This window comes from Cyrtonyx montezumae, unplaced genomic scaffold (assembly GCF_038088225.1).
Source record: "Cyrtonyx montezumae isolate F1298 unplaced genomic scaffold, pur_monq_1.0 scaffold_5, whole genome shotgun sequence".
NCBI lineage: Eukaryota > Metazoa > Chordata > Aves > Galliformes > Odontophoridae > Cyrtonyx > Cyrtonyx montezumae.
Window position 1 is genome coordinate 22974367 of NW_027072056.1, and position 24257 is coordinate 22998623.

Consider the following 24257-nt stretch of genomic DNA (forward strand, 5'->3'; position numbering starts at 1 on the left):
AATACAGATTGTAGGTAGCAAAAAGAATGCTAAGTAATTCAGTTCTATTTATACTTTTAGCTAAAGGATGGATCTGAACTTACAGCAAACAACAGCCACTCTCTCTCTCTCTTCAGAACATTCTTGTTTTGCTTTTTTGTTTTTTTTACTGCTTTTCTGCCTCAAGATAAAATGTGCGGCTCAATGATGGCAATGCACACAGGAAAGGAATAGTTTTCCTGATCTGAGCAGGTACAGCTACTTCATCTTTACTAAGACAGTATCACCATTGTGTTTGTTTTAACAATGCCACATTACAGATTGTTCTTTAGTAACCAAAATACAGATCCTCTTTTTCCTAGCTCCATTCTGCAAGTACTTCTTCCAGCAGCAACCTAGCAAGCGATTGTATACTCTGTAAATAATTACAGAACTAAAAGCTGGACAATTGTTAACAGTACCTAGAATGGAACGAACAAAGTTTGGTTAATTTAGATTGCATCAAAGCTCCCTCTTTTTTGATTTTCTCAAGTTTACAAAAGCCAGAAAAGCGTGACAATTTTTTATTTTTGCATAAAGTACAAGATTTCAAGTAACAGAAGAACTCAGTTTACTAAGCTTTAACAATATAGAACTGAACAAATGCATTCTGCCATGCTGTAGGCACTATGTGTAAAAACCTGGTCAAAACCTTAGTGCAGTTGTGACTAGAAGATCAAAGCAGTGCTATTACTGTTATCTCTCCCTGTATATCCTAGCATCGTTAATACCTTGATGACAAAGCAGAACGGTATGGTAATTGTTCTAGTGTATGAGTAACCTCAGAAATCAGACTTTGTATCTGAAATAGCAAGCAGAGGAACCAGTGCTAATCACCTTAATAAGTTAAGGTGCAAACCCAGTTTCAATTAACACGCTGAGCCAGTAGATCACAACAGAAGAAAAACGTAGATGAAATGTTTGTTTTTAAGATCTAGTAGAGAAAACTAGCGACTGGGCAGTTACAATTAGCCCAAGGAATTCTGCTTCCTGGCTCAGTCTTTATCTGTAGCACTGCAGTGGCCTTCAGCCAAGAATTTTTTCCATCAAGCTACTAGCAAGCATAACTGTCCATCATCTACAACCTTTCTAACTGTTAGATCTGGAACAGGTCCTTGTACTGCCATTATTTGAAAATGGCACTTCTACTGAAGGTAGGAGTCCAGTTTCTTCTTGATGTTATCAAAGGAATCCACTCCCATATAGTCAGCTTGGCCTTGTTCCCACCGAGCCTTGCGTTCTTCTGAAGATATGCTTGGTAATTCTGGTGATGGTGCTGATACTGACATGTGGGACACTGCCTCCGTAACCTCTGCCTAAAACAAAAGGCAGAGTAAAAAATACGGACAAGTTTTGCATACTTTGAGCAAGCAACAGGCCACAGAAGAGGCAACCAAGTAGACGTTCTCATGCATAGCACCAAGCATCACCAACAAGCAGGGACTGTGCAGCTCTCCTAGCAAAATAAAGCAGAGTAACAAATCTTTCAAGGAAAGGAGGGGGGTAGAGGGAGGGTCAGGGGTTAAGTTCTTCATACCTCTCTACAAAAGCCACAAGAGAAAGCCAGAGTATACATCAAGCCTGATAGCTGCAAATAGTTCATTAGAAAAAGTTTAAAAAGATAGAGCACATCTTAAGAGATCAGTAACATTAGGCTTAGAAAGGTTGAGAACTTAAAACAGCCACTGTACTAATCTGAGACTATGGTTTGCAGACACGTACTACTGAACTAGTTTAAGAACTAGAATTAGAAGCATCATTTTAGCTTTGCAAGTGTCAAGATTTATCACTGCAAGTCTACTTAAGTAATCTATTATCTATTATTGCAGGCCTATCTAGGTAGGTTGTACCATGCAAGAACTGCAAGTGTATTCTTGCATACTCAACTGAGGTTCTTGTGTTTGAGAACATTAATAGCTTCAGTGCATTAAGGGTGAGGCCCCTACTCTTTATTTACCGAAGTTACTACACTATCACTTCTGATGTTGCATTCTGCACTTAAATAATTCTAAGCACACTGTCAGCTATGCTCAAGACGACTATAACATACTTCTTATTTGTATTGTTCTTCTCATCTGTGTTGTTATTTAGTCCAGAGATGGAAGAAAAAACCCCGAGAATCTGTGTCTCACTAGCTAAACTACACCCATGCTTTGAGCTGCACAGGAGGGGAAATAAGTGAGATGGCACAAAATCTGTTCTGTTTTGGTAATTTCCACAAGAAAATTAAGACACATACCATGTTTACACCTGTGGTATTTTCTTCATCAACTTCTTGCTGTTCGACTAAGGGTACAATATTAGCCATATAAGTATCCCACCACATGTTCAGGAATTCTGGGTGAACTATTTTAGGGTCATCGATACTGCCTTTTACACTTTTTGTTTGGGAGTCATACGTATAGTTCCACGGCTTCTTGCTTCCCAGGAAATGCACCACTTTAGTATTTGAACCAAACCTGTTGGAAAGAGGAAGTCAGAACCCGTAATTTGCAAGTGTCTAGAAACAAGTGCCTTGACTATCTGACAAAAAAAATTAACCTGTGCTTTTTTAAGTAGACAAAAGAAAACAGAAATGTGAATATATTTAGGAGACTAAACACTAAATGGTAAAACTGTCAATGCCTACTGGGGCTGAAAGCATCACTACTTAAGAAAAAAATGCAAGCAATTCTACATTACACTAGTCAGAATACAGCTGAAACCTAATGGCTTGAACTTTTAAGTACTTACAGCCAACTCTTAAGGTAGAATGATGATCATAGCTCAGGAGAGAGCAGTCTCAAGCAGCCACTGCAATCAGAACTAGTTTTAAAAGTGAAAAAAAAATCTACTCCAAAGTCAGTGATCCAGCTAGCTAAGCATTACAAGTATTATATAAAGAGTCAGTGTATTAGAGTAACCCTCATCTTTCCATAGAAGGAAACACCAGAAGGCCCTACTGCAAGAAGACTACCTCTGCAAAATAAAGCCTTTTATAATCAAGGCACTTCAAAGAACTTTTGATATCACCAGAGTGTTGCTAGAAAGCCAACCATTACTTACTAAATCCTATTTTTTACTGTTAAAACAAATTTCTTGAGCTATTTTATCTTCCATTTTAATACAGGCATCAAACTTTGTTCTAACTGTTACCACTATGCTCTTTTTGCACTATGAATATATAGATGAGATCCATCTCCTGAATTAAAGGACTTCATTCCATTGTTCTATATATAGGTAGTTCCGAAAATAATGCCTCCTGTTTATTTCCATGGAAACTACATCACCTATGAAGAACACAATAACACTGTTTGATAGAGCTAATTATCAGCTGCAAACACTTTCTCAGCACTGTCACCACCACTAGCTACGCATTTTCACCAGCAATGAATAACAGCCTGCATGCCATGCTTGTAAAAATCTGCATGGCTGTCCAGAACTTGGCTTGTTTTTCACTGTGCTGTTACCATTGCTGAACTGCACCACCCACCTTAATGTTCCACCATTTGGTTCTCATAAATATTCAGCAAGCAGCAATGAATGTCAATGGCTGCCATTTTTTCCCCACATTTTTTCCCCAGGAGGAATTCGATTCCACACCTTTGTTTCACCTGCTCCTCTGTGTCAGACACCATTCTGTCAGACTGCCCTTCTGCTACCATCTGTAACATGGCAACAAAATCCAATGGACTATCAGTGGGAAGGTTCAGCCTTTACTGCAATACCACCAAAATCCACCTCTGATGTCATGGGCCAACATAATACAATTGGAGGCATTACTTTCAGGGGAGTCCTTGTATAATTCCAGAAATAGGAGTTCACCTTGAGACAGATTTGAGAATTCTCTAGTAACAGTAGCTGTCTCAGCCAGCTGTTTGTGTCAAGAGGCTGCACAGGTATGTTTCAAATACTTGAAAACATACGGAACAAAGCAGTACACGTTGATACTGTCAACTACTTGACTACTCCCAGCGTTTTGAACATAGCTGATACTGAATGAAAATGCACTGCAGTTCTAGACAGTGTTTCATACATGCATAATTGCAAGCAAGCAACCTACCTTGAGGAGATGATTTCAGGGGCTCTAAATGTAAAACCCACATGTCAAGATTCAGCTTAGTAGGGCTACCTTACTTTTACTAGTTGTGACACCACTATCTAGTTTTCTTCATCTTAGGCTACTGTCACTCTGAGAAAACTTGTCACTGTTTAAAATCAAGGCTACTAAAGCTAGAGAATGCCTAAGAAGTTTCATGTTACACTGCTTCTACAAAAAAAAGTGTTCTTAATATTCCATCCAGTGAAGACCTGTACAACAAAAGACAGATGCCAGACTTCTAGGATATCCTCAGTAACTGCTTCCTAGATAAGACGCAATACTTTCTTCTGACATTTAAGATGAACTGTTAGAAAGCTTTGTGTCTACACTTTCCAGACCAACTAATATGTCTTTCCTCATCTCATGAAAGACAATGTTTTGAAGTTGGACAGCATTTGTCCTGATTTGTCATTTTCCACTGAAAAAAGGATTACTGATACCTGCTGCAAAATTTAGTCTTGCTGTACAATGCTACATTTCAGTCTATGCCAGCTGATTATTGCATCTGCTGATCTAACCAAGAGAAGTTGTTCCACTTGCCGAAAAGAACACTCTACTTAAGAGGGCTGTGCTTCCAGCCTAATAGTTTCAGAAGGTCACCCGAGTTCAGCTAGGCAACTGATTGAATCGGTTATATAGAATCTTTGTCAGGAGCTCCCAGTTCAGAAAGTCCATTCTCATGACAAGGTCATTTGTAAATATAAGGTTATGCGACTAAGAAGCAAGCAGCCACGGAAAGAAGACATACCTTACAATAGATGTTAGCTTATCAAATGCTACTGAACTACTTAGTCATTCTCAGGCTTGCATATATTTCTTTAAATAAGTACTCCACTTTTAGCATGACAGTATTTCAGATGGCGTTCTGATCACAAGACATAGTTTGACCTTGAGCCAGCACAGTCCTGCTTATGCTAGCTGCTGCTTTAGACACTAATAGCTTGATGTCATTCAAAGATCAGATTGTTTTTATGCAATTGGTACTTTCCCCCCTCCCCCAGCATTCACAGCTCTTAATGAATATGGGCTTGGGTGTAACATTACAGCTTACTTTTCCTGCTGCCCCCTTTCCTTCTGTCTGTTTTAACAGAGCAACCTTGCCACTAACAGAGGCTTTACTCGCAAGCCTAATGTAATACAGATAAGGCTGAGACAGCTTTTTCCTTATGCTGGAATTAACATAGTGCCTGACTATTATCTTTGTTCTCTTTTGCTACTATTTGGGGAACTCAGATCTAGGAGGGCTGTTGGGAGTGAACTGTAGTTCTATGTGAATCTTTGTTCACTACGTTTATTTGAATGCATGACAGAATATTTCAGAACTGGTAGTTAGAGTTAATTTAAGTAATTTCTGCAATTAAGGCAAATTACCTAGACAGGAACAATAACAACAGTGACAGATGACTCAAGAGCTATCGTCCTTGGCTAGAGCTCTAACAAACAGTATCCAGTACTGGAGCTGTGATTCTCCCTTCTACAAGCAAGATGTTCAGTGTGCTTACTCTGAATCAATATTAACGTTACCACTAGAAGTCAGTCATTTAAGTTACTAGTACAGATTACAATGCTCATCTTTCATAAGATGAAATTTAATTACTATTAATTAAACTAGTAAACATCTTATTACTAGTAATTCATATGGTCTCCATTTAGAAAAGCCTTTTAAGTTCATATTGTACTTGTTCATTATGTTACAAGACTTTTGTTTACATGTACTCTGGAAATCTTAGAATTTGGAACTTACGCTTTAAATGCTGGAAGGTAAGAGTATACAGAAGTGCTGCTCAGATTATAAATAAATGGTAGATGTTTGCTCATGTCTGTTGTTGCCCAGCTGCTGAAGAAGGTGTTTAATAGCCCCTGGTCTGCACCTGAAAGAGAACACATCAGTAGGCTACAAGCATTATACAAATGCTTTTGAATCTTCTCAATCTACTTCACCAACCCTTCCTAATTAAGTAGTTGGTAATAGTATTTTGTTTGTCTAGACTTTCTGTTTATAAACAACTGTGTAAGGCTTGCAGTCTTTGAAAATTTGAAAAAAAGAGAGAACAGTGATAGTATGTGAGGTTACTTTCCTATAAGACCATGAGTTACACACAAACCCTGCCATTCAATTTCTTTTACAGCGCAGCTTCAACCAGTGTAAGCCAGCAGAAAAAAAAAAGGATTTGACAGTGGAGTCCTGTAGACCTTCAGGTAAGCTGCAGCTCAGGTGATTGAGTGACAACAATTAGCTTTATTACTTATGCTTACAGATACATGACCAAGGTCTTGGGTCTGGACTCAGGGTATCAGCAGTTTTTTAGACCACAACCCTAGACACACCTACGTACATTGTAATCTGGAAAGGGAAGCACATTCAGTCTCAGTGACAAAATTAATAAAACTTAATCAAAACCATTAACATGCAATAGAAGTTCCTAGTTCTGTCCTGCAAAGCTGCCAGTTAACCCCTAAGTGAGGACAGCCACATACATTGTGACCAGAACTATTGTGTTGGGGTGGGTCACCTATCAGTTTGCAAGTAGAAGTTGTAATAAAGTCAATGAGTTTAAAGTTGTTGGGTTTTTTTTTAATTTTTATTCTTTAAAAGTACTATTGACATATCAAACAATAACCGCTGGCCCTAAGTAGGCAGTTGGCAAGGAGCTACTGAGAAGTAAAATCTACATATTTATTGCATTGAATATCTCCTTAGTCTAAGTATATTCAGCTACACTTCCTCTCACAAATGAGACTGAAGAATCCCACACAATTTCCATTTGCTGTTTTCCTCATCACCCATAACTGCATTCACAAGTAGCATTGCTAAACAGCAGAGAAACAGCATAGTTAAGGGATGGGTGTGTTTTCTGAAGCACTCATTCCCTCCTGACTTGGGAAAAGGTAGCTTTGTGTTTTTTTTTTTTTAATTGCCTACAATGAAATACAGGGTAGTGCCCTCAATGTGGTTTGAGCAAAATCTGTGTTCTGTGACTAAAATATCTGTATTGATCACGCTCTTAGATTTATAGGAGATACACTGACAAATAAGCTCTAAGTATCCTGTTACGTGAAGATTGCAGAGCAAGACACTACCTACAAGCTCAGTTCAGTAATTTCAAACCTCTGACTTGCCTCTCAACCCCTAAGGATGCAAAGGGCCTTTGAACCAGTTGCCTATCACGAGAGAGCAAAGCCAAAGAAACTGGACAAGTTCCTTGGTCTTTACTCTGTTATGTAACATTTTAACTTCTGATTTAGCATGTGCATTCATAACATTAAGTTTGAAAATAAAAGTAAGTCTTGGAGGCCCTCACAGAAGAGGTAGCTAGTAATTAAAGGGGTAACAACAGTGTATTTAACTTACTCTACATGACTTTATAACTCAGACTTGCTACGCATACTCAGCTTTTTTTCAAGACTGCATGCATTTGTGCCAAAGCAGCCACTGAAATCAAAGTTTAGCTGTCCTAGTTCAGACTTCAGCAGCAGTCTTCTACAAATTGGCCCTTAAACATAAGGTGAGAGAATCAGGCAGTAGTTATATTCTCTACATATCTATAGGTAGTTCTGCTCCACAATGTAATTTTATGTTAAAAAAAATAAACTATTTTAGATTCCAGAGTAAAAAGACAGACAACTATGCAAGTAATATCAGTTGTTAAGATATCAATACTATCTGAACTCTCTTAAAACCAGACATTTTTCCCTCCACTGGTTCCTTATTGTCCATTTGAACTTCACTCTTCTAGATAAAGCAGTTGTCATTCTACGTAAGTTGCTGTCATTCTAATAACCTCAGACAAAAATATTATACATAAGAGCTGTCTACTGTAGTTCATAATCACAAAATACTTCCGAAGGCCTAGTATTAGTATACTCCTGTGGATAGGGTGTTTAAAGCTTGATTTCAATTACACATAGTTTGAAGGCAACTATGAAGTTTGCATCCCTGTGCCCTATTAAGGGCAGTGACCTCACAGATCTCTTATAAGAAGTTTCCTAGAAACTTCTACTACTGTCTAAATTTGAAGTTTAAATCCTTTCTCCCCAAGTTCATAAGCTCAACATCATCTTATGCAAGTAGAAATGGTCTCCACTGTCTCATTACTCAAGTTGCTACTACAATCTAGTAAAACCTGAAGAAATTCATAGCCAAAAAACAAATTACAGCTGTAAAAGATGGCAGATAGTTAACCCACCATTTTTCCACTAACAGCTACAACAACCGCTGTGCACCGACAACAAAGATGTTTCACCATTATGCGGCTTTAGCTCTGTAGCCAGAACATCGTGACAGAGGGTCTATTCTCTCAAACGACAAGGGCCTTATACCTAGAAGATGGCAGTTGCTAGGAGTCGAGCACAAACCTCAGAGAAGACAAGTCTCAGATGGACCTGGAACTCTGGAACTCTTCAACAGTCAGCTTCCACTTTCTGAAATGCAACAATTCAGTACCATCTTACAGCTTTTGGCACTTAGAATCATAGAACGGCCTGGGTTGGAAAGGACCCCAAGGATCATAAGGCTCCAACCCCCCTTGCCACAGGCATGGCCACCAACCTCCAGATCTAGTACTAGACCAGCTTGCCCAGGGCCCCGTTCAGCCTGGTCACAAACACCTCCAGGGATGGAGCATCCACAGCTTCTCTGAACAGCCTGTTCCAGCACCTCCCCACTCTCTGTAAAGAACTTTCCCTAACATCCAATCTAAACCTTCCCTCCTTGACCTTAAAACCATTCCCCCATGTCCTATCAGTACTCAAGTAAGAAGTTGATTTTCCACATCTAGAAGGCCAATTTACCTCCAGTGTGAGAGACCACTTCTAGAGTTATCAACTACAGCCTTGTTATTCTTGAGGTACAGACAGATCCTTTTGTTACAGTACTCATTTTTGCTAGGTTATTCACCCAGTAACATTAAGCATAGAACTGAGACCTATGCTCTTTGGGAGGCCACAAACAGGAACCCATAAACTAACAGAGATCATTCTGTGAAGTAGGAGTGACATCTATTTTATTTCTTACAAGAGTACAATCTAATGGTCTTATGTAGTTTTCTGCAGCACTTTTCATAAGACTTTATTTTGCGCCTTTATTGTCTATAGTAGGTAGATAATTAAATTTAGCGACTGAGACAGGGCTAGTCGTTTAGAAGCCCTTAACTACAGCAGACTTCAAGGAATATGTGGACTTACTACAATGGTAATAGATTGCGAAGACTAACAGGACATCAGAAGTTGGCTTTTTCAAGCTTAAATTTGGTACACTGACTAATCATTACTGACCTATGCCTACAGTGACAGCAGCCCATACTACACACACTTCATATTGGGGAAAAAAATGTGATCACTGTCCTATAAAGATAGGAAGCTATCACATGCATATCAAGAGACTGTTACACCTTCACATATTTTAGTTTCTCTGAAGCTGTTCTTGAGTTGTTCAGTACTACATTTTTTCACCACACATGAATTTCAGTTCACACAGCCCTGAGCAGCAGAGATTGTGGATTCTTAAATTCAACTCTTCAAAAAAGTATAGTACTGCAAATCAATCTGCTTATGGATATACTGTCCTTGCTACATCTCAAGGCTTAATGTTCTGTGATTTTGCATTGCTATTGCTTATAGAAGCTGACTCTTGTCATTCCAGGAAATCTGAAGAAAGCAGTTCCTCCAATATACTGGAATATTATCTTTCACTGTGATAACAATGTGATTTTGTGTAGCTACGCTGGAGTTCAGAATTCCATCATACACAGCCCCTGTGATACGTATCTAGTTCCTTTGCCATCCCAACCACCATTAGTATTTTGGTCTAGCTTATATTGGAATACAAATTAATACATACCATCAAAGCTGCCTTTCTCTGTGGCAAACTGTAACAGCTGATTGTATGTTTCAATGGAAGGTCGGTAAACAAAAACTCCAGAATTAAAACAATCAGGCCAGCCTGGATCTGGTGCGGCAGACAACTCTTCTCTCTCAAAAAGCTCATCGATATTTGACAAAACCTAGTTGTAGGGGGGGCAAAAAATTGCTTTCTGGTTTCTAGGGTAGGAATTGGGGGTATCTTGTTTTAATGGATTTTTGACATCCATCAAGATATGATAGAAAACTCATATTGATGCTCTTGTCTTACAGAAGATGATACTTCATGGAGATAGTGCGCATAGACTACGCGTTAAAGGGAATTATTTAGGAATATACATTTTTAGAGAGTTATTAGTCTAAAGAGCAAAAATAGCTCAGTTACCCCTCCTTCCCCTCAAAAGGAATAAAACATCAAAAAAAAAAATCCAACCAACAACCCTCATATCAGGTTTCACAGTACCTCCCTGTGAAACAAACACTTACCATTGTATCTGCATCCATGAAAACACATTTTGAAAACTGTGTCAGTTCCCAGCAGTGAAGCTTTGTTAATGTGACACCCAGCTCAGGTCTTTTCAGTAATGCTAGATGTGCTGAATCCCCACTATCCAGGATGTTTACCAAAATGACTTCATCAAATACTTTTTCTAGTGTGTTCCTGTGGAAAGATAAGTTGCCAAGTTTTATTTATATTGTTCTAGCATGAGACCACTTAACAGATCCCATGAACAGAAGCAGAGCAACAGGGAACTTGGCAGTATTTCTTATGACATCTCTAAGAGCTAACTATACACGTGGGAATTCATAAACTTGCATATAAATCTCAAGGCTTCTAGTTTTTAAGAGGCACTTTGTGGTTAACAAAGAACTAGCTGAAATCTTAACCAGTTGAAAAGGAAGTTATGCAATGACAACTCCATTCTGAATTTGTGACCGCTAGAGCCATGTTATTAGACCCAGTTGCTAAAACTTTCTTTATCCAAAAAGCTTTACAGGCTCACCTAATCATGGCTCCCTGCACAGTAGCATTTTTACCCAGTATCATGTTTGCCTTGAGGCTGATTCTTAAGTTTCCAGGCAGTGAGTTGATTTTTTTTTGACAGATATTCAACCTTTTTTTGCCATCACTGCTTAATCCAGTAAAAGTTTACAAAAAATAATACTTAAAAATATGAAGCATCTGTAAAGCGACTGCCTGTTCTATACAGCATCTTGAATGCTACTCAATTGCCAGTACAATCCGAGCCACAGAGGTTGTAAATGAGTTTTAGAACTCTGCTTTGCAAGGCTGTCTTTACTGTGACAGTTTAATACAGATGGTTGCATCTGAATTTAAGATGCAAGTTGTAGATGCAGAGCATGATACTCAAGTTCCATTTACATCATCACAAAGGCAGGTATCTATTGGTTGCTTGCCATGGCTTCATGAGTTTTGTTATTGGAATTCCACATCATAACATCATGTAGTACAGTGGGAGTTAAAGAGTTAATGCTCCAGCTCCATGGATCATCAATAGCTCTGGATATACCTGCCTCAGAAGAGAAGAACTACGTACCCCAAAGGACTTTGCGTTGCTTTGCATTTTTCTGTTTTCCACTCAGGGAAAGCTAAAAACTGTTTGCGTGTCATGAGACACAGGCTCTTTCCTTTCAGATCGACCTAGCAGCAGGTGCTCACTGGCTGTCTTCGCCCTCGGCATTTAGTGTGAGGCCTTTGGATTCTCAGACACTCTCTTGCTTATCTGATTTATTAGCTTCAATTCCACTTATACTGTTATTTTGCATTCTGATATCTTATTTAGTAAATTAACTTTCCTTCTCAGATCACTGCTGCTGGTTTTTTTTAGCCCATCTCCCTTTTCCTTTTTCCCTTTCCCACTTCCTCAGGGTGTGGGTCCCCCTCCCCCACCCCAATAGTCACAGAACCAGGCCAAACCAGCCCATAAGCTGCTGACATTGCTCTACGTGTTTTAAGGTAATGGTACTAACTGCATTGCACTAATACAATAAGCACACCCATGATTCATCTTGAAGGCCTGAAGTGACTTAATTTAGAACAGATGTACCTCTGTGGACCATTTTTATAATGACAAGGCTGTTTAGATGTCACTGAACTTTAAGGGAGATTCACTAAATTTGTTACTGAGCCACTGTCATCTTTATCAGTGATCTTTTCAGAAGCTCCTCATGTAGGAAATACTGATCGTGCAGCAAGTTATTGGTCACCCAACCTCTGTCAGCTCCATGCTGACACTAGTTTCTAGCAAGCTTGTAGAAAGTAGCTGTCAATTTACCATGCTGAGCCTCAAATATCTCTTGTTCTGATGATTTATCATACTCAGTGCTACTCTAGTTCTACTCATTCTATTCTCCCACAGTAGAATTTCATTTGAAGCACCTGATAGATTGCAATAACGTTACAACGGCTCAATCTAAAATCTTCTGTGTAATAAGTAGATACTAATTCCCCACCATCACTTCCTCATGCATGCATGCATATACTGCTACTGAAGGCCTGGGCAACACTGCTGTCACACAATTGTAAGGAGGACTGCAAAGAGCAAAGATCCAGTTAGATTATCAAGTCAAGGCATAATGCCCTAACTATTGAGCTTTTTCTTTTTTTTTAAATTAAGCATACTAGAAAAGCCACAAAACTTTCATGTCTGAATCCCACACAGGATGCCAGATAGTTTACGTTAATTCTCCTAAGCTTAGTTAAATGTTCAGAGTTTTGGAAGAATATATCAACAACTGTATTCAACTTTCACATCAGCAGGAACTGTGGCAGAGTGACATATTTAAGCAACCTTACCTCATTGACTCTGAAACCTGAGGAGTTATGAGTGCAGTCAGCTTCCTTGTTGTTCCAGACTGTTGCAAGGATGAGCCAAGTACAAGTGCTCCTTTCACATAGGAGTCATTTGTGGCTAGAGTCACAAAAGACTGGTCTAGAAGAAATTGGTCAAAGTTAGCACAATCCACTACTTTATTCTGAGTTAAATGTACTAGAAATCTAGTATTGTTAGATAACCATGTTGAAAGATCTTCAAGATGCACCCTTTAAATCTGTGTACTGGACATACCTATAAGCTAAAATGAAGAACGTTACTATTACATAGTTATACTTGTCATTAGTAACTTGACAGATAGCAAAAGTAGAGTAAAAGGAATAAAACAGACTATTGCAAGATAAAGCCAGTTTTAATTTTCCTACAGGTTAAGAAGGACATCCCAATGTTACAAAGGATCTAAAAGTTCTGGAGATGCATTTAGTTAATTATATGCTGTTTCTAAGCAAACAGTATTGGAGTCAGTAAGCTCACAGTTTTTCTAAAGTTAATAACAGTAGAGTTTTGTAAAGCTACACTGGCTACAGCTTTCTTGAAGATGAGTTTTTCAGCAAGAAATTGGTTGCAGCTGTGTAACAATAGCACAAGATTTCAAAGGGAAGCATCTAGTAATATGACTGGCAATAGTTTTTGCTCTTCAATTATCGCTCACTAGAGAAGTAAAGCTGAATGTTACTATAAAGTATATAACCAGTTACTTCAACAGTATCTTAAAAATATGCATCACATTGTCCTGTGCTTATCGAGACCACATAATGCAAACTTTTGCTAGGTCTAACACAGTCAAACAGGACTTCTGAACCCTTCAGTTCACTGCTAGCTGTTATTCTGAGCACTCTGAAGCCTAAAATCAAGTGTAGTAGTAAGACTAAAATACTGACTGCTCTGTTTTCATAAAGATTGCTTTTAGGGACAACTGCTCACATCATGAGACAGTAATTTCCATAAACATATTTTTTATTTACTGCCACCTGAACTGCTGGCAACAAACTCATGTACAGTAATTATCTAAGTTCAGCAAACCTGGTTCACAAACTGCAGATTTTGTAGCTGGTATATATTTCTCTTCGCAGCAAAACCAATTAGTCTTTAGAAGCACAGATCATGGTGGTCAATTACAAAGAAAGGAAGCTTCTGTAAATACCAGAAATCAATACACATTTTTTTCCATTTCACTTAATTTTGATCGTTCATGCATTTCAACAAATATGTAGAACAATCTTCAGCCTCTTCAAAGCTTTTAAGTTTTCCAGACAGCAAAGACAAAAGATCTTAACTGGTATAAACACCCTTCTAGTGGGGATGCATGTTTATTACTGAATTTGTGCATTACTTCTCAGCTACTCAATATATATGCATCTGCCATTATAAACTAATAGACAATTCACCACAAATCTGGCACAGACAAAGTATAATCATATGCCAGCAACATTTATCTGAATGCCCACCAGCATAAGACATTCTTGCTACTGACAAACCAGTCTTATTCATTTAACTATTAGCTTTTATACCCCTAGAAAAAATGTCCCCATCTTCCTGAAACAAAATAGTTTCAAAATAGTCAGTTTCTGCGTTGCTATAGCTACTGGTGAGGCAGCTTGCATGACACACACAAAGGTTTCGGCAAAAATGAAGTTAATTTAAAAAGGGAGTGAGAGTGAAGAATTCCCAGTTATACATCAGCTGCAATAGGATGCACTATGACTGCCTGACAGTGATATTTGCAACTTGTACAGCACCAAGACTCAGTAAAAAATATACTTTATTACAGACCTTGGAAACTATTTCACACCTTCTCTAAAGCATAGTCATAGTATATGGACATTCATGCATGACACACAAAACCATAGCACAACCTAGGCAAGACTAGTTACTGCTTAAAATATAAGTTCAATATGCAAGAGATTAGGCCATTTTACCTAACACAGATATTTCTCTTGTGCATAGGTTATGCTCATGCTGTAGCCATCACTGCCCCTAAAACGCAGTTAGCTCTTGGAACAGCTGCAACACAGACAGCATAGGTTACATGCGTGCCTTCCTAATCGAGTTATGCGGTTAGAACAGTGCCTAGGGCATGCTTTGCTGCCCGCAGCTATAGCAGTTGTACTGAACAGCCTTGGCTCTGCTCCCCTCCCACACATATAAGAGGAGCATTCCGGAAGCCCAAGCCAGGATCAACCCTTCATGGGACAGCACGGAGCCGGGGACTGGCACCTGCCCCCACACGTTCTTCACTTCACCTGGGAGCTTTTAAATTTGTTTTGGATGTGCCCTCCGGCACACCCAGCATTCTCACAGCTGTTCTGCTCTCTGAGTCAGTAACCTCTCGGTCCTGAGCACAGGATTCTCAGAGGCAAGAGCATCTGTACGAGATGTGCCCGGAGAGATGAGAACAAACCATCGCCTGCAGCCTTCCAGATGTGAGAGAGAAATGGACATTGCATCACCAGAAAAAATCAGAGAGAAATCCGAAAGAGAGGCCAGCGCTCGGAGCGGCAGCGAGGAACTAAGCGCGGCGGCGGGACGCTCAGAAGTTACGCGCTCTCTCCGCGGCGTTTCAGGAAGGGGTCGTGTACTCTCGGCGAGCTGCCGCAGCCTCCACCCCGTTCTCAGACCGCACCCCTCCCGCCGGCAGCGAGGCTTCAAGCGCCGAGGGGACGGCGGGGCGCCGCAGCAGGAGCGTCCTCCCAGCCAGCCCCGAGGTGCCCGGCGGGGCGCCCGCGACACTCCTCCCCCCCGAACCCTCCCCTTTTCCCTGCAGGCATCCCCGGACCGCGCCAGCTGCCGTATCGGCCTGCCCGCGCCTCCGCATCCTAGCGCGGAACGGCTCAAGATCGGCCACCCGCAGCTGGCAGGGTCGACTGACTAAAAATAGGAGGCAGCGCGGCCCGCCCTAACCTTGCGACGCGGCCGAAAAGAGCGTGCCGGCCCCGCAGCCCCGGCCGCTCTCGCGAGTCGCAGCGCGGGTGGAGGGCAGCCGCGCTCACTGACCTGCCATGGTACCGGCTCCGCGAAGCAGCTAAAACACACGCAACAGTCCCGCTCCGAGACCTGCGCTGCGGCCACCCCTAATATAGGGGCGGAGCCGCGCGCGAGACGCTTGTGTCCGGGAGGCGGAGCCCCATCCCCGGGCCGCCGCCAGTGGCGCAGCGCGGCGCGTCCGCCATGGCCGTGCGCGCGGGAGGCACGTCGTTCGTGCCCTGGGTTCGGCGCGCACGTGCGGAGCTTGGTGGTGGTGGCCGCCTTCGGGGCAGCGTGGGGAGAGGTCCTCGTGCTTTTCCTTGTCTTTTCGTTGACCAAGCTGACCTCGAAAGCACCGCGCTGTGCGGACGGAGGATGGGAGCAGCGGCTCGGGCAGCGCGGCGGGCTGCTGCCGGCGCTCCGTACCTCGGGGCGGTGAGTGTCAGAGGGAAGGATGAGGAGATCCGCCTTTATTACTTCTTACTTAGAGTTCAGTCCTTGCAGAAACGTAAGCCGTAATTCTTCCGGAGGTAACAGAGACTACGGCTTCCTCTATCTGCTAAATTTTCACCCAAAAATACGAATCCCGCATGGTCTCTCTGCAGTAGCTCCGTGTCTCCCGAGGAGCTCAGACCCTCACGCTCTGCGCGTAGCCCCGCCGGTGTCATCCCCCGTCAGCTGCCGGAGCACCGCACCCACCAGGGGAAGACCGCAGTACCCGCGTCCTTCTCTGCACGAGGGGTCGGTGCGAACGTGCACCCACAGAACCCCCAGGTTCTTCCCTGTCATCGCTGCTCTCGTGGCAGGGACGTGTCTCAGCTTTGCCACCGAACGCTCTGAGGGAAGGCCATCATCAGCAGGATTCCTTTCTAAGCTGAAATACCCATTGGTTTATCATGGGTGGATTTAAGAACTAATCAAATCCTCGGGAGGTCCTGCCTCTGCAAACCTCACAGATTTTGTTAATTCTGTTTGAAGTGAGACAGTTTTTGTAGACCTTTCCTCAAAAGCAAATTGCTTACTTTAATAAATACGAAAATCAGGGAAACTGTCCTTGACCAGCAACAACAAAAAGTTAAAATTTTGAGCATATAGGTAATTTATTTAAATAGTTAAAAGCACGTGTAAAATTTATATAAGTTTGTAAATGAGATTTCCTGAGCTTATGGATCATTATGGTGCATATTTAACAACTGTATTTCTAGGCACTACTGGTAATTCTGTATAAGAGTAAGAAATATTAACATTTTCCAGCACATAGACATTTTTTTTCAGGTACTCATGGTTTTGACAGTCGTGCTGTGGTGATGCTGCTTTGTATCTGCCTCAGATAAATATTTCCAGAAATTTTTTGCTAATGCATTTCAGCTCCATCTGGTTTTTACATTCCAAGTTTTTGTGAGAAAACAGCAGGAAAACTGTAGTCGATAAGTTTGCTCTCCTCTCTTCTCCCCCCACACTCACCAGTGGCTCTTTTCATTGTGTTAAATAGAAACAAAGGACAGTCATTCCCCCTGGACTCTTTGTTATAATCATCAGGCTATATTTGTCAGTGCTTGTGGTTGAACAGGCTATAAAATCTATGGTTCTGTTCTGTGTTCCACACTAGCATTCCTACCCCCATACTGATTATACTCCTTTTCCAGCAATTATGTTTGCCAAAGGCCTATATAAGCATTAATCCCATAAGAATCATAGAATCCCCAAGGTTGGAAAAGTCCTACAAGATTATCCAGTTCAACCATCCACCTACCACCAGTTGTTATCTCTAACCATGTTTCTCAGTACAGTGTCTAAATGTTCCTTGAATACTTCCAGGGTCAGTGACACCACTGCCTCCCTGGGCAGCCCATTCCAGTGCCTGACAACTCTTTTGGAGAAGTATTTCCTAACATCCAGTCTGAATCTCCTCTGGCACAAGTTGAAGCCATTCCCTCTTTGGAATCACTGGTTACATGAGAGAAGAGGCCAATCCCCAGCTTTCTACAACCTCCCTTTAGGTCATTATACTCTGAGCAGCTAATAATTCCCAAATCCGTATTTACAGAGGATTATAGGACTCATTTATTCTAAATGGGAAAAGAATTTTCATTGTAGCTAATGTAAAGCAATAGTGAAGTTGCTTGAAAGTTCATTTTAAGTGACTTCAAAATAATTGTTTAAGCATGACACCATAGTTCAGGCAACACTGATCCTTTGTACGTGACAGGGCTGTACAAAACACCAGCAGTACAGATCTCTGAGCTGCTTTCTCACCTGTCTTACCAATGGTTTCTTTTGTTGATCATCTAACGACAGAATATGCATGCTCCTGGATTCTTGATGTAAGGAGGCCAGTACAGTTGGGGGATGATGAGTGGAAATTTTTCTTCATTCAGGATTACACAAGGAAAGAGCTATTAGTCAAGGTTACACGATTTTGATCAGATATCTCTGTTATCAGCTTCATTGCAGTGCGAAGCAGTGGTCTCAAACTGTTAAACCTCACCTCCCTGTAAAATCAATGTTATATATGCTTAAGGACAGAGGTTTTGTCTCTATGTAAAAATACATAGGTTGGAAACAGAAAAAGAAAGATATCTGGTGGACAGTTAAAGGAGTGATAGACAACTTAGTCAGCCTTGCCAGGTCCTTCACACACTGATGTTCTATGGTGGTGTGGATTCCACTTAAGGGATGGGTAACCGTTTTTTCTGTTGAAAGATGGCAGAAAACAACTTTTTGCTGTGTGACATTGACAGCATCCATACGAGATGTGATGGATACATTTGCTATCTCAGATGTACATTCCAAGTAAATGTCACTGTGTTAAAAGCTTGATCCTTATGTCTATTCTCCATCATAGTTACAACAGCTGTCAAGCTGTCAGCATTGCAACACATGCCTTATGAAACTGGTCTCTTAAAACTGTTCTGAGTTAGGAAGCCGTGCATAATTAGTGTGACAACATCTTTTGCAAATGGAGCTCTCTGTGTTAGTCAAGGCTCAATGCTGATTTTCTAGCAGTATAGTTTGTTCAAACAATGGCATTATTTGCACTGTGCAGACACTGAAACAACATTGCATGCTCTTTGCACTGTATAGTCCAGTTATTTTCTCATTGTCTTTTATCAGGGTATTCATTAGTGTTTCCCCACAGTTTCCAGAACATTCACAGTCCTGATGGAGCAATTCTGTTCTCTGGGCTAGACAACAGCAATCATGTTATGCAGGCCCCTTACATTATTTTTTCATAGAAAGGCAATTTTAATTATAGGTAGTAGTTGGGAGATGATGGGTTATTTGTTTTTAAAGCCACAATTGGCCAGCTAAGGCCTGGGCTATACTCGCTGGTAGCTTTATTTTTTGCTACAGTCTACTGCTCATGAAGGTTAGTTTGTTACAGGAATTGACCCTGATGCTACTGTTGTGGCTGGCACTTGCGGTTCAAAGCCAGTGAGTCTAGGAAGGCTTTAATTCTTAAGTGTGCTTACAGTACTATTTTTGTGTCTGTATTTTTATTCACTACAAATACATAGAATACTTGAAAGCCCTGCAGTGCTCCTAATTTTGTAACGTCTTACAAAGTGAACTCTACCTGATAATTTTAACATTCTGTCAATGCTAGGTATAGGCTATAGAACCTTTCCATTCTGCGTTTCCCCGTATCTTCTGGAGAAGCCCTACCTATAGTGACAGTTCTCAAGTTTCAGGAAAAATTGAAGGCTATTTTTGTTGTTGTTTGAGGCATATTCCATTTCCTTGCAGTGACTGTAATTTAAGAGGGATGTTCTGTGTATTTGAGATCAGTAGAGATCACTGCTCTGAAGTTTCTAGGCTTTATTGTTGTATTCTCTGCCAGAAGATGCATAAAGATTTCATAGGTAGGAACTCAAACCCATTATTTTTCATCTAAATGTGTAGTCGATAGCTTTTACAAAAGGGATAGTACATAAATGGCTCTAACCAAAATGAAACAAAGACCTACCCTATCTGTATATAAATTGACATTTGTTTTATTTATATGTATAATGGGTGTAATGGTCCAGCTAAGTGATCACAGGTTTTAGGCTGTAGGCATTAAGCACCTAATTTTGATATGGCTTCTATTCAGGAAGGGCATTTAGATAAAGTACTTACATGGATATGTATTGAGGGAATGTGTTTCATTTAGGAAACAGTGCAGCAGAGAGTAAACATCTATGTACCCATCAATTATAGTATGAAAGTAGTGCAAACTACTTTGTTTCCTGAGCACTGATGCATTTAATGTCCATAATTTCTGCAAAAAGTGCCATAGTTCTCAGAGTGTGTAGCAGTAATGAGGCAGCAGAATATAAAACAGGAGTTATGGCTGTCAGTCAAGTTTATGAAAACAAAAAACAAAACAAAACCAAACAAAAAACAACAAAAAAACACAAAAATACCTCCATTTTCAAGCATCTTCATAACATTACCAGCTCTGGCAGTAATTGCTGCTCAGATCAATTAGTCCTTTTGGGGTTCTCAACAAACACAGGAACTGGGGAATAAAATGGAGAACAAATAACATTCCAATTTGTCAGTCCCAGACGGGCACCTCACCTCTGACTTTTCCACATACAAGAAAAAGGCCTCTTGAGTGGAACTGTTTCTGATATTGCTTGTTTTTGAATATTTAAACATGGAATCTGTCTCTCTCTGTTCTTTCCAGGACATTGTTTCTCCTAGCAAAAAAGCTTTCTAAGGAGAACAAAAACAGCTCTCTGACATGATGATGCTGAACAAGTGTATGGGAACCGCTGAGTCATGGCCTGAACCACTGCTTGAGTACCTAGACAAAAGACCCAGTCTGCCCTGCAAGCACAGGTGAAAAGGCAATTCACCTGTGTGACTGGAAGGGGTGCAGCCAGGCTCCACCATGTCATTTAAGAGCTGACTGCCACTGAGAAAAGGTATCTTGCAGGAGATCCCTTCTATGTGGAGTCCTTCTGTGAGCCTAAATACAGCTGTATTGAGAATTTATCACAAATCCATTATCTGTTTCCCAAAGACAATGCTGGGAAGCAAGCCTAACGATGGCTTATGCATTCTTCACACTACCTATTAATTCTTCCTTTGGGTCAAAAGTTGACCAAATCCATGAAACAGTGACTGGGAATCCCACTGTTCTTAAAAAACAGTTGTGAGTTTCAACTGTGGCACTCATGGTCAGATTGTCTTAAGGCAGATGCTGGCAAAAGAAAAAACAAAAACAAAAAACGAGCATGACAACATCAGTTCAATTACTTATTTTTTTACAGATATTCTAAGCACTTAGATCAGGTTTCCTAAATTTGGAGAGGTCTTCCCTGGTTTTCCTTTTTTTTTCCTTCATCTGTTTTATTTTTCCCCCCCCTTTCCTCTTCTAGCTTTATATTCTTCCCTATCATCAAAACAAAAAACAGCGCGGCAGGAACAGCGGGGCTGTCCCGCATCAATCCCTAGGGAAAAGCGGTCTCTGCCGCCTCCTCGTAGCCAATGCTTGGAATTGCTGCTGTGAATGTGGTTCCGTCCCGAAGGCGGCAATTCACGTGCGCGCAGCAACGTTGAAGCGGAGCCTCTGAGTTCTGACCACTCTACGCAGCGAGTCCGACAATCTTTACCGTGCTTAGTCTTCCGAAGGATACTGCGCATGCGCACAAGTTCCTATTAAAATACTCCCATTGCTGCGGTTCCCCAACTGCGGAAACCCAGAACCCCTGCTATTTCACTCCGTTAGTTAGTCACAAATTCTCGCTATTTAACTCCCCCCCCCCCCAACAAAAACCAACAAAACCATAAAAACCCAGGCCTGAATCCTCGCTGCCTCACGCTGATCTCAAGCCCCAAGTCCTCGCACTTTCACAGTCAATTCAAGCACCGAATCCTTGCTATTTCCCCCCAGACTTTAGTCCCAATCCCTGCTATTCCACCCCAAAATCCTGCCCCAAACCCTCACTATTTCCCTCCCATGCAGTAGTTCATAATCCTCACTATTACCCTCAAGCTCTGTCCCTAAATCCTTGGAATTTCATCCCATTCTGAAGGGCCAAATCCTGGCTATTTGACCCCAGGCTCCATTCTGGAATCCTGAAAAAAAAATAAAGTAATTAAAAAAAAAATAATAATAAAATTAAAAAAAGCTTCGCGCATGCGCAACGCCGCTGTGGTGCTCAGTGCTGCCGCCGTATGGTGAAAACCCGGTATTGCAGGCGCTGCGCAGAAAAATAACCAGCTCCGCGCATGCGCACCGAATCGGCGATGCTGCGCATGCTCAGAACGGCGGCGGTGCTCAGTGCTGCCGCCGTGTGGGGACACCTCAGTACTGCAGGTCCTGCTCAGAAAGAAAGAGCAGCACTGCGCATGCGCGCGGAAACGGTGATACTGCGCATGCGCCCAAGTTCCTGTAAAATACTCGCACTGCTGCGGTCCCCAGAGGTGCCGCCGAGAAGCCCGTTTTCGGACCGTCAGCACAACAATATTTCCAGCCTCCCCGTTTAGGATTCCGCCGCTTTTTTTTTGCCGCCACTTATGTGCTGATAGCGATTCCGATCCGGGAAGCGGCCATTGTCCCTTGGTTCCACCCCTATGCACGACACCGGCACCCGATTGGCTGGGCTCCGCACGTGACCTCCAGGAGCCCCCCCTTCTCCCAACCTCTTCCGCGCGCACGCGCAGTACCGCGGCGGCGCTCAGTGCTGCCGCCGTGTGGTGAAACCCGGTACTGCAGGCGCTGCACAGGAAAATAACCAGCACCGCGCATGCGCACCGAATCGGCGATACTGCGCATGCTCGGAACGGCGGCGGCGCTCAGTGCTACCACGGTTGTCGTGGAAACTTGGTACTGCAGGCGCAGCACAGAAAAATTACCAGCACCGCGCATGCGCATCGAATCGGCCATACTTCGCATGCTCAGAACGGTGGCGGAGATCAGTGCTGCCCCCGTGTGGGGAGACCTCGGTAATGCAGGCGCTGCACAGAAAAATAAGCAGCACCGCGCATGCGCACCTAATCGGCGATACTGCGCATGCTCGGAACGGCGGCGGCGCTCAGTGCTGCCACGGTGTGGTTGAAACCCGGTACTGCAGGCGCTGCACAGAAAAATAAGCAGCACCGCGCATGCTCGGAACGGCGGCGGAGCTCAGTGCTGCCACGGTTGTCGTGGAAATCCGGTACTGCAGGCGCTGGTCAGGGGAATTACCAGCACCGCGCATGCGCACCTAATCGGCGATACTGCGCATGCTCTGAACGGCGGCGGCGCTCAGTGCTGCCACGGTGTGGTTGAAACCCGGTACTGCAGGCGCTGCACAGAAAAATAACCAGCACCGCGCATGCACACCGAATCGGCGATACTGCGCATGCTCAGAACGGCGGCGGCGCTCAGTGCTGCCGCCGTGTGGTGGAATCCCGGTACTGCAGGCGTTGCACTGAAAAATTACCAGCAGCGCGTGCGCACCGAATCGGCGATACTGCGCATGCTCTGAACGGCGGCGGCGCTCAGTGCTGCCGCCGTGTGGGCAGACTTCGGTACTGCAGGCGCTGGTCAAGGGAATTACCAGCACCGCGCATGCGCTCCTAATCGGCGATACTGCGCATGCTCGGAACGGCGGCGGCGCTCAGTGCCGCCACGGTTGTCGTGGAAATCCGGTACTGCAGGCGCTGCACAGAAAATTAAGTTTCAAATCCTCACCATCACACTCACATTCAAGTCCTAATTCCTTGCATTTTCACCCCAGGCTCAAGTGCCAAATCTAGATATTTCACTCAAAGCTCCTTCTTATCTTCTTGCTATTCTACATCAGTCTACATCCCCAAATTTTCCATATTTCTCCCTAAACTGTTGCCCCGTATTGTCACTCTTTCACCCCGAACTCCAGTCACTTTTGGGGCACTCAGGGTCCCTTTTAAATTCTCTTCTTTGGATTCTCCACTTTTCATGGTCACTTGGGGTCACTTTTAGCATCTCTTTTTCGGGGTCTCCCTCTTTTTCGGTCACTTTTGGGGTCACTCGGGGTCCATTTTAGGATCTCTCTTTCGGGGTCCCCTCTTTTTTGGGGTCACTTTTGGAGTCACTCGGGGTCACTTTTAGGTTCTCTTTTTTGGGGTCCTCCTCTTTTTGGGTTCACTCGGGGTCTCTTTTAGGTTCTCTTTTTTGGGGTTCACCTCTTTTTGGGGTCCCCCTCTATATATCCCCTCTTTTCATTTCAGAGCGTAGGACGGACCTGCATCACGTGACCGCGTGCTTCCAGTAAACACCACTGAGCACTGGCCCAAGGAAGAACACGAGCCATACGCCGATCATCATTCATTCCAGATGATATCACTATGCACTGGATGTCTGTATGAAGGAAGGCTCACCCTATAGTTAACTTGATGGCTGGTTCACTTTGTGAAGGGGTGGAGTGTATGGGAACTGTTGAATCTTGGCCTGAAGCACTGATGGATCATGTGAGGTAAGCACTGAGTCAGCTGCGGGAGCACAGGTGAAGGCAATGCACCTG

At 42.5% G+C, this 24257-nt stretch overlaps 1 protein-coding gene across 1 annotated transcript; it reads right to left on the bottom strand.

Annotated features, from left to right (window-relative positions):
* Positions 1-145: 145 nt before the first annotated feature.
* GYG1 (glycogenin 1) lies at positions 146-15892 on the bottom strand. Its single transcript, XM_065748295.1, has 7 exons — positions 15808-15892; positions 12777-12912; positions 10445-10619; positions 9939-10101; positions 5844-5970; positions 2258-2477; positions 146-1334 (listed from the first exon to the last, which is right to left on the bottom strand). The coding sequence occupies exons 1-7, from the start codon at positions 15812-15814 to the stop codon at positions 1164-1166; spliced, it is 999 nt and encodes a 332-aa protein (XP_065604367.1). The 5' UTR covers positions 15815-15892; the 3' UTR covers positions 146-1163.
* Between the last annotated feature and the right edge of the window lie 8365 nt (positions 15893-24257).